Genomic DNA, 11,911 nt, shown 5'->3' on the forward strand with positions numbered 1-11,911 from the left:
ACAGTTTCTCGATCAGAAGATCCGTTGACTCATAAACGAAAAAAAGATAGTTAATTACATGAAAGATGGACCATAAACTCAAAGATTAACCATTGTAAGAGGAGAATTATATTCCTCATATCAGGAGGATCGGGGTATCGATAAACAGAATGCTTCCAACGTCATTATTTGTCACTAAGGACAAACTAATGGAAGGCCTGCATCAAATATTTCATCTCGGTAACAAAATGTTATGTGAATCTATTCCAATATTTACTTCCACATTATGGCAAGAAACGTAATCCTTGTGAAAAAAATCTTTCAGTGTGCTTTGGTCAGACTTGTACGTTAGTGAAAGTGAAGGGAGCATAGCTGTTTAGACTAGTCTAGTGAAAGTTTGATTCTTTCTCTCTCTTTCTATATATATATATATATATATATATATATATATATATATATATATATATATATATATATATAAGGGCAGAAGGGAGCTTTGAAGAAGAGAGGAGGAATTAAGCCAACATTTCTCGAAATTCTTCGTGACTAATCTGATTTCACTGTACTAAAAATATGATGCTACAGAACCAATCAAACACATTTTGCAGAAGCTCGGCCAGAGATGGACCACTTTAAGATATTTTCTCGATCGACTCTCAAAATTCACTGCTACAATGTAGTACGTCGCTAAGAAAAATAACCACAACCAGCAAGTACAAACACTAGGAACGACTCGAAAGAGAAGCATACAGTAGGAATGGAAGCGAGATGCAGATGCATCTGATCTCCCATCCACGAGTATGTACAGCAAGACACTTAGACACAGGAAACGGCGGGAGAAGCAGACTACTGATCAAAGAAGGAAGGAAGGGAAGCATGGAGAAGAAGTGATTTTGGACTAGGGGCATTTGGGCTTGTTGTTGCGAGTCTTCTGGTTGGCGTAGCAGGGACATTCCTCGTAGTGGCCGGCGGTGCCGGAGGGGACGCACTTGCACCGATAGCAGCAGGTGCCGCAAGCTCTGATGCAGAGGTTCGGCCTCGACGACAGGCTGCATCTTGCCTTGCACGCTCCATCACAGTCTGCTCCACAACCCCATGAAAGAAAAAAATAAGGAAAAAATAAGAGATGATCTCCCAAGAGTACCACAAAAAGGAAATGGCAGATGGAATCACGACGCGGCGCCGGCAACATACCTAACGACGGAGGAGTCACCGGAGGAGGTTTTTTCACGGGTGGGGGAACGCTTGCTGGCGGCGGCGTGCTCACTGGTGGAGGACTGGTAAACGGCGGCGGCGGCGGTCGCTTGGGAGTGGTTGACGGGGGAGACGGCATGGATGGCGGAGGCTGGCCTACTGGCTTACTGGCTGGTGGGGGGATCGATGCGGGCGGAGGCGTGGCCACTGGTGGAGGGAGTACTATAACCGGCGTAGGGAAAGGCACTGGAGGAGCTGTCACGGGGGCAGACGAACCCGACGGCGGGGGTTTGGTGGTCACCGGGGAAGGAACGACCACCGGTGGAGCGATGCCGTTCGGCGGAGAAGGCGGGAAGGTCGTAGTGAAGCCAACCGCCTGCCATGATTAAGGAAACAAGCAGGTCACCAACATTTACTTTAATCGGCGGCGTGTTTAAATGCCGGACAAATTTTAGCCCGAGAAAATCGTCCCGTCCCAAGAGATGGAACAACTTCCTCCGGCGAAAGGAAGTTCTTTTTCTCTGAATAAATATTTCTCCTGCATTTGCTCACGCAGTGAAGCGCCATGAAAAAGAAAGAAAAAAAAAGTTGAAGGAATATAGACGGTTACCATTTGAAGAAGAGGAAGGAGGAAGACGAGAATCCACAATGGCGCGACGCCATTTGAGAGAGCCATGGCTCCCGCGGAAATGGAGGACTTCCGCCACTCGAGGAGTAGAGTGGAAGACAGTCAGAGAATGGCAGGGAGGAAGAAGGCGCATCCCCTCCATTTATAAGCACTCGCGCAGCACCGAATCTATAGTGGTGGGTGGCCGACGCCTCGGGAGATGGATCCCCCGGTGATTTCTTCGCGTTGAAAATTTTACATTAAAAGCAACCAGCTTTTTGTCAAATCACAATGACGACTCAATCTTTAAATATATTCACTCAGCTTGCTAAAGCGGTAAATTTTTTTTACAAAGGACGGGGTTTTATTGTTTTCCAGATTCACTAATTACCATTTTACCCAACGTGTTATATTCGATCCACTAAGGAATGTAAATCCATAGATAAGATATGATCAGTTTTAGCTTCAAATCCAGTAGTCAAAGCTGATAAAAATATAATTTATATACCAATCAAATTCATTTGCATAATGCAATAAAAATCCCACTCTATTACGGATAAATGTCAAAACTTATCTCACCTGGCGCTGGATTTAGTTTCAAAAGAATAGTATCAAGTACAAGAAAACGGACTAACCAAACTTAATTAGGTTTGTATATCCATACAAGAATGAATAATATTAAACAATATATTATTAAAAAAAAAACTTGTGAATTTTCGAGTGGCATAACATAGCTTGTCCATTTAAATGGTGTGTTGAAAAGATATCTTTAGTTTGATTTTTGTGGGTGCTATTCATATAGACTACAAACAATAGCATTTGCAAAAGTGTAACATAGAACCACTTAGGTTTCGACACAGCTTTGAACTCTGATCAAAAGAAAAAGGAGGAGACACTTTAGCGTCTTCAGAAGGGTGCGAGGTGAGATTCTCTCCCACTCACCTGAAACAAAGCCTTTGAGTTGTTCCACCAGTAGTAAACTCTAAAACTAAGTCCTTTTACATTGTTGTAAAGCATATTATGAAGATGGTTTGCTTAGGCATGGGGACATTATGTAAGATAAGGCATGGAGGTGAATTAATTTCAACTTATGGTACACTTAATAATTTCCCTGCAGCTATTTTTCTTCTCAACTCATTAATGTTGTTGATATTTTTCTTGCTCGTATCAAGAAAACCCAATGCAAACACCTGATGAGAATACCAACTACAATTAATGCAAAGAGGAAGAGAGGAAAGAAGAAAGCATTGATGAAGTTAAGAGTGTTTCCTTGTCACAATTGTTGTGCTATCACAACTACTTGATATAGAGAGGTGATTGGTTTCTTGTTTTCTCTATGGGAATACCGGAAAATCGTATTCCGAGAAACTTTGTCATCCTGTTAGTGACCTAAACCTTCAATATTTCAACTCTTGGAGCTTATGTCTGCTTTAGTTTGTATAGAATATTGATAGCCAAAGGAGTCGAACTAGTTAGTTGCAGAGCAGGTTGTATTAGAGATGGAGCTAGGAATTTTTTATGAGGGGGACAAATTTTATAGGTTCAAAATTTTAACAAGAGCATAAATATCATTTTTTAAAATTTTTATATAGAATAAATATTTTTTAAATTTATATGTAAATTTTAAAAAAAATGAAGAGGGGGTTTGGGGGGCTAGTGCCCCTACGGCTCCCCACCCCTTAGATCCGCCCTTGGGTTATATGTATGGCCCAAAACATGTTGTGGGTTAAAAATTACCATCATGCATATGCTCGCTAAATGGAAGACCCCTGTTTATAAAGGCAAAAGTGATATGAGTAAAAAAAAGAGAAAACATCTCTATACAATAACAAAAAATGCCCTCAAATTATAATGCGTGACCACTGTTTTCTGAGTTATGGGGCATAACACGAAAATCAACCTCTAGTTAATAGTTTGTTACTAGTTTGATACCAGTCACCAACCCAACCAACTACTACAAATCAAATGAAATTAAAACATTATAAAATTGTGCATTTTTTTAATACTGAAAAAGCTGCCTCTTTGTAATTTCTTTTACTGGTTGCACTGGGTGCCAATTCCGAGGAAAATATTGGGCCTTTTGAACAAATTGATGTTTTACTTGTCCCCTTTTTTCGGAAGATGAAAGGGAAAAAAGGGTAACACTGCAATTTGGTGGGCATTCTCCTTTAGTGGAAACTGAAACTGCAGGGGGAACCCTAACAACCGGACCTTTCCGGACAATATGACGACAAAATAGGGGCTGCCAGTGAAAGAGTTAGGTTCATCCCTCTATCACTGCAGTAGTAAAAAATGGCATGCTTATCATTTCAGAAACACTATGCATTTTCTTTTAATATTTATTTAGGAACCTTTAATTTCATACACTTATACTTAAAAAAGATTTAAATATATTTTAACTTGGGTATCTGTTTGTCATAGTCTCCATTTGCAACTTAGATGACAGAATTATGGATTTGAACATCAAACCTTTTCCCTCTCGAGTGATATGTTTAGATCTACTATGCAAACACAAAGCAAGATGGATAAAGCTTTGCATCGCTGCACTCTATGGCTCTGTCTATAGTTAAGGATGTCAATAAATCCAATTTAAATCTGATATATGGATCGAGTCACATAAAATAAACAAAAAAGATATGAAAAAAATTCAAACTAGATTTGAATGTAAGAAATTACTAAGTAAATACCGGCCAGATTCAGATTTCACCAAGAAATAGTCTTAAAATAAATATCCTAAAATATGGTTTCGATTAGTTAGTCTAAATATTATATTAGGATTAGGAATTTGTTCACCCGAATTCGCATTATGAATTCGAAACTAGATATTGGAATGAAACGGCCATGATAAGTCATGATCCCGACTCCAATCCGATTGGCGCTGCGCGTTGGAAGACAGCCTGCCCGCGATCGCCGCTTGCTCTCACGTGCGAGGACGGTGAGCTCAGGGGCGTTTAGCACGTGGGTCGCCGCGTCTGTTGTCGTGCAGGTAGATTTCAGGGAAGAACGCAGCCGCGGGGCCCGCAATGAATTGACAGCGGGGTTTAAGTAAAAAAAGAAAAGCCAGCTGTAGTGGGTCCCACATGCCAACTGTCTGCATTTCACCTGACAGCTGTGCGTGTTTTCTTTGGGTCCCGTCCTTCCCTAGTTGCGAGATTTGTTGGTTCGGGTAGAGGGGTAGGTAGGTCCCGGCATGCACCACACTGGGTGGTGGTAGGACCGCTTAAGGACGGTCTATTTTTAAGAGAGTTGAGGTTAATCCCCATGGTCGTTAGTTATTGACATGATTCAGTGCTAGCGTCGCGGCTTGTCTTCCCTCAGCGTTTTGATAATAGAACATTTTTCATAAAAATAATTTGAACCAAAGCATGTGTTAAATCAAAATAGTTTTTATAAATATATTAAAATATTATATTTCACTCAGGCTATGGTTTTTATCATTCACTTAACGATCTGTTTTCTATAATTTATAAATTTATTTATCTTGGTTTAGATGGACAAATCTTCCGATCTCTCACAATGTACCATCCAATGCCCTGCTGTTATTGAATGGAACTCAAGAAGGTCAGACAATTTCATTACTCTGTATTTGTTTAGCCGTGTTAAACGTCAATTAGATTGGCATATTCTTACTTTATTTCTTGAATTTAATGCCATGCCATGTCCATTCCCGAGTTTAATATATATTTGAATGTGATATTTATGAGTGCTCTTTAAAGATGGCATCAATGCATCTGACTTGCATGAATCTTTTCCTTGTCCATTTTTAATCTTCAAGACGAGTGCCATGCAAGGACAAGAACGACTTAATGGACTTGCCATGAGTAAAGGATCATAAAGACTCTCAGCGTAGAGTGTTTTGGGACCCGGATTTAGGTAAGGTTAGTCCATTGCCTTTTTTTTTTTTCTAGTAATTCAAACCCAACTCCAACCAAGCCTGGGCACTGAGCTCGACTAAATTTTAAAATATATTTTTAATATAAATTAATACATAAATTTTATAATAAAATATTATGTATATAAATTAATAAAAAATAAAAATATTGGCTTAGACCAACTCGATCAAATTTAAAAATATATTTTTAATATAAAGTAATATATAAATATAATTAATTATAATACATTATTATATATATAAATTAATAAAAAATTTAAAAAAAATTATCAAGCCTGAATCTGGCTTATCGGCCCACCCTGACCAGCCCGACAATGAGTCAGATCGGCCTACCGCCCAACCTTAACTCCAACCCTGTTGCTTTGGAAAGACCAATTCTTATTCAAACAAATCGAATACAACTATCTATTAAACCCATTCCAAATTAACATTTCGAAAATCCAAAAGCAGTGTTTATTAGACTTTTCTACGTTGTCTTATGAATTTATATATATATATATGAACTATACAATTTTCGACATTTTATTTAACTTAGAAAAAACCAAACATTATCTCCAAAACAAGAATAGAGAAGGGGCAACTTTCATATTCAAACTTGAAATCAATGTTTAATTTAAGCTTTTGACATTGACCTTTCATGTGAATAGGAGGAATATTTCATCTTACCACCGGCTAAGAATTGAAGCTCACACACCTCCCCCTCCCCCCAACAAAGTACGAGACATATGTTAGGTGCCTCAAGGTGGCACTTTCATCTTGATTAAATAGCAAGTCATGCTCCTCCCGTTTGTAACACAGAGAATTGATGCATCAAACTCGAAACTGACCAACTATCAATGCCTCTCTTCATTGAGCACTATAATTTATATGAAACTAATGTCACGTTTCGTACGTAGGAAGATGTTTTGTAACCTCATTTGTGCATCACAACTGGAGAAGAAATATCAGTTTGAATTGTCTAGGGGTAGAGCCAAGGCTTGGCCCCACCTCGATTTTTTTTTTAAATTTACATGTAAATTTTAAAAACTTTTACTTGTCATATATAAAAATTTTGAAAAATGATATTTCGGCTCATGTCAAAATTTAGAAACTTTAATTCAGCCCCATCATGAAAATTTTCGGCTCCGCTCCTGGAATTATCCTACTAGTTCAAGATTGGGATTAGACTTGATTCTTGGCTAGCCTTTACCCATAACAGTTAGATGATTTATATTGTAATTCACTTTGTATAAAAAGATGGTTATATGTATATTTTCTGCACGAAGAAATTGTATATACTCCAATATAAGCTTCATGAAGAAAGAATCTCAACTGAATGCTAAAGAGATGCTTGAACAAGTCCTTAGGGTTGGATTTGTGGGGCTCCATTAACTTGGAAACATGCACTTAAGAAAGCAGAAAACTTAGAAAATTTTCTTTAATAAGGGTGGGGATCATAGGTAGAGTCATATATGGGCTGGTATGGGCAACCGCCCACACTTGCCCCTCAAGGTTTGTTTATTTTTAAATTAGTATCTTTAAATATTTGCCCTGTTATGTATACGAGTACTTCTTCGGATATGAAAGTATGTGAAGATTGACCCCTCTAAGAAATTTTTCTAGCTCCACCATTGGTGGGGACACCTCTCACCACATTGGGAGGACTCAAACTGTGCACCAATTGTCTCTCAAGTTGGAAGTTTTACCCTACTAAATTTGAAAGCCAATTTAAGTAAAGTTAAATTTGTGAAATCCATATCCGAATAAATTTATGAACCAAATTATTTTCTAATCTACCTTCAAATATGATCAAGTACAGTAACTATGTGGTAAATAAAATGCACTCCATTTGCACCCTTAGCTGAGTCTTCCAGACTTTTCATGTTATCTTGCATATCCCTAAGATGAAGGCATCGTTTTAGATGGCAGCAACTAAAGGAGTAAATTACAAACAAACATGATACTTTTATGACAATGCTTTGTGTGTGTGTAGGCAGGAGCAGAGCCAGAAATTTTTCATGAGGGGACAAATTAAGGTTTCTAAATTTTGACAAAGGCCAAAATATCATTTTTAAAAAAATTTATATAGAACAAGTAAAATTTTCTAAAATGTACACGTAAATTTTTAAAAAAGATTTTTTTTTGAGGTGGAGCCTTTGGCTCTGCCCCTGTGTGAAGGTTTCTAAAAGGGCCCGTTTTCGGTTTCTCATTTCTATTAGTTCATAACTGATTTTGCGTCTGGCTTGGTAAAAGACACAGTTGAAGATATGGACTAAATCATAATCATGAGCTAAATATGGGATTCATGTCAAACCAATCAGAAATACATCTATTAGGATGTATGAAAAGGTTGGATATGGTATATAGGGTTTGCTATCTCCTGGTTTAGCCAGTGGTGGAGCCACAATCTTTTTGGTCATGGGGCAATTGTGTTGGTGACACAAATTTGGTGTAGACAGTGCATATAATTTTAGACTGGTAGCAATGGATGTTGAGACATTGTAATGCAATTTTTGATGCACTAGCATAGGCAGTAGCCCACCCCAACCAACAAGTAGCCAAGCTACCAGGTTTATCTAAGGGTGAGCGGGTATTAGGCAGTTGGGGACCTGGTTCGACTCGTTAAAATAATTGGCCAAGTAAGCTCCCATTGTGTCTCTCTCTCTTGAATTTTTTAACGGTTGCAAAGGGTCATATATATATATATATATTTGTTCATTCATCCATCTAGCTTCTAATTGCAGAAACTTGATGCAATGCATCAGTTGTGTGTTTTAGAGGGACTGAAGGAATTAAATGTATATAGTGGAGGACAAAAACCAGTCGAGGACAAAAACCAGACCCTTTAAATATGATATTTAAAGTGTTTTTTTTTTTTTGGAAATCTAACCTCATCAATATAATCTTAAGAATAGGTTGATGTAAAATATATATTAAGTTGACCATTTTTTCACGTTTTAATAACGCATTTATCATAAGAAAAAATGAAATGCTTCCATAACATGAGTATTATGATCATAGAAAAATAAACAATCTTTGTGAAAACAACTTGATTCAATGTATGTTTTATATCAAAATAGTTTTATAAATTTGTTAGGATGTTTATATTTTATTTAAACTAAAAGTTGTCGCAAAAAATTATGGGTCTGGTTTCTGTCCCTAGCCTATTGATCAAGTTTTTACCAATTTCTCTCTCTCTCTCTCTCTCTCTCTCTCTCTCTCACACACACACACACACACATATATATGTTATATTATTGGTAGAAACCAGACAATCAGGTCAAGGATGAAAATGACCCTTTAATTTTTGGTTAAAAAATTATTTTACATGAAATATAAGCATCTTAATATATTTATAAAAATTATTTAGATATAAAACATATTTCGATTCAAGTTGTTTTCATAAAAAATGTGGACTTTTTTATTATCAAAATGGTGATACCATGTGGGCCATTCATTTTTTCTTATGATAAAAACACTTCTAAAGTCTAACAAATGATCAACCTAATTAATGTTTTGCATCAACACATTTTGAAGATCATACTAATATGGTTAGATTGCAAAAAGGAATATTTTAAATATCAAAATTAAAGGGTATGGTTTTTATTCCAGACCTAAGTATCTAGTTTCCACCAATTTCTCTCTCTCTCTCTCTCTCTCTATATATATATATATATATATATATATATAATAATAATCAAGCATTATACTTAAATGAAAAGTAGATCCACCAAAGATCGTCACACAAAGATGGATATAACAGGGTAAAATTCTCGCAAAATGGAGATGCATATACTTGTCCAAGCTATTCTAAAAAAGAGTCGATGCACACTTTGAGTACTCCATAAAGACAGAAAACTGTTTCTTACTATATCAGTATCTCAGATCTCAGACACCCACCCATATACAGGTCTGTGATAACGACATTCCTCAAAAAGGCAGGGTGTGGTTCCCCCTTCGTCTACTCTTAAAAAACTTAGAATTATGGGAATATTCAAATTTGGACTAGAGAAAGGTAAGTCAGCCCACTTGCACATGATGAGAAAAATAACATTTCATTGTATTATATGCATCTCTCATATACATACTGACTTGTATACTGGTTAAGATCATACAATGCTTTGTACTTGCAAAAGAATTATATATATATTGCTGACTATGCCTCAGATCAAATTTAATCTTCACTAGTCTCAACGTATTTAATCCCTTTTCACTAATAACGCTGAATTTGTTAGACTGAAATCTCATCTTATGCTTGGTATATTCAATCAACCGATTATTGTAAATATTAGCATCAATGAAGAGACAATTGATCTTTCCCTTCTTCAAGTGTCTCTTCAATAAAAAAATAACGGTTTTCGTAGACATGCCTCATCCAACCAAATCATTTATGTCACTTCTTCATCTTCTTAAAATACAGTAAGGAGTCATGTGAGTGTTTATATAAATTGAGATATTTAATCTTCTATCTTTGCGATTCACACAATGAAGGAGTAGGAATCGTTCTTCATTTCTTATTATTGGTCGACTTAAGTATCAGTGCAACATAAATCATATGTTTTACGTACTATGTGGCAAAATAACTCATGCCTAAATGAGCATATACAAGGAAATTAAATTCTTTTAGCTCATACATCACCAAGAGTTCAATTAATTCTCCCTAAGAAACGACTCGAGATTTCAACGGATTCTCACATTTTCCAAGCGAACCAAAGCCATTATTCTTTCAGCTCTACTAAATTCGAGTTCTTGGGTCTGGTTTACCATGTTTACATGATTGGGGTAAAAAATCAGGTTAGTATAGAAATGATGAATTCCCATCCTTAATCTATAAGGGCAATGTATAGTATTTTGTGATGACAAATTAACTCATCATTCTTCTTATTTGAGTTCTTTAATATCTTCAAAAACTTGTCTCGCTATCCAATAAGTGTTCCTTAGTTTTCAAAATCTCATATAAGCCCACTCTCATATCGCGCCTGAAGCAATCAGTTCATGTGAGAAATGATAATACTCATATATATGTACAGCGCGCTTTATACAAGAAAAAAAAAAGTTTATTGATGAAAGTAGTGAAACAGATTTTCCAGTCCTATATATTTTACATGCTTCAAATATAAATGCTTGGACATTGGCTTTGTGAAAGAACCAAGCACCATCTCATTAATAGGTATAAACTGTAAACACACCATTTCCTTTTGATATAATGTCACATATATATTTTGCACCTGGTAGCGATGTGTTTGATTTTACTATAAAATTTGAAATTTTTTGCACATGCAATCATAGCTTTAGTATCACAACAGATAGTCATAGGCAGCTTTGCATAAAAAACTATTCCTAGATGCTTAATTAATATTCGTGACCAAACACTTTCATGTATTGCCATTGATCTAACTATAAATTCTACTTCCATAATTGACAATGCCACACATGTCGATTTCTTGCTATACAAAGATACCAACTCCTCCAATCATGGATTTGTGCTCATGTAGGTCACCACCCTGATCTACAAATGTACAGGCGCTGGGCCAGAAATTTTTTATGAAGGGGTCCGAATTAAAGTTTTTAAATTTTGACAAGAGCCAAAATACCATTTTTCAAAATTTTTATATAAAACAAGTGAAATTTTCTAAAACTTACATGTAGTTTCTTTTTAATTTTTTTCTTGAGGTGAGGCCAGGGTCCCTACGGTACCCCCTGGCTCCGCCCCTGCATATGTATATCTCACTCTGCGAATATCTCTACCATGTAACACAATGTCAAATTGCTTGTCGTCTTTAAGTATCGTAGAGTCCTTTTTATAGCTTTCCAATGCATGTGTTTAGGGTTTGTCTGATACTGGCTTGATCATCCCAACTACATGATGCATCAAATGGGGTGCATATTATTAAATATATTAGGCTCTCCACAACACTAGAATATGGAACCTTATACCTAAGTTTTATTTCTTCTAGTGCCTTAGGACAACTCAATGCTGAGTTTATCACTTTTAACAATTTAAGTGTCAATGTGCTTGTAGGCGTCCATGCCAACACTACGACAAAGGCACCACTCTCTGTACAAGCTTAAGCAAGCTTTTCTTTGTGCTTTAACATGACTGAGCAATAATATAATTTCTATTATTTGATTCTTTAACGAATTTTTGAACAGTGCGGACTCAAAGGATGTGAAGGACATGTTCTTTAGATTAACATAGAGTACTGCCAAAGTAAATGATGATAGTGAGGTACGGAAGAGTCAAGTCTCCTTCCTACTCC

General features: G+C 36.5%; 1 protein-coding gene across 1 annotated transcript; it reads right to left on the minus strand.

The window, feature by feature from the left end:
• Nucleotides 1-505: 505 nt before the first annotated feature.
• Nucleotides 506-1,943, minus strand: LOC116248360 (gibberellin-regulated protein 14-like). The gene is made up of 3 exons (XM_031621107.2): nucleotides 1,784-1,943; nucleotides 1,174-1,549; nucleotides 506-1,059 (listed from the first exon to the last, which is right to left on the minus strand). The coding sequence occupies exons 1-3, from the start codon at nucleotides 1,847-1,849 to the stop codon at nucleotides 878-880; spliced, it is 624 nt and encodes a 207-aa protein (XP_031476967.1). The 5' UTR covers nucleotides 1,850-1,943; the 3' UTR covers nucleotides 506-877.
• Between the last annotated feature and the right edge of the window lie 9,968 nt (nucleotides 1,944-11,911).

This window comes from Nymphaea colorata, chromosome 2 (assembly GCF_008831285.2).
Source record: "Nymphaea colorata isolate Beijing-Zhang1983 chromosome 2, ASM883128v2, whole genome shotgun sequence".
Taxonomy (NCBI): Eukaryota; Viridiplantae; Streptophyta; class Magnoliopsida; order Nymphaeales; family Nymphaeaceae; genus Nymphaea; species Nymphaea colorata.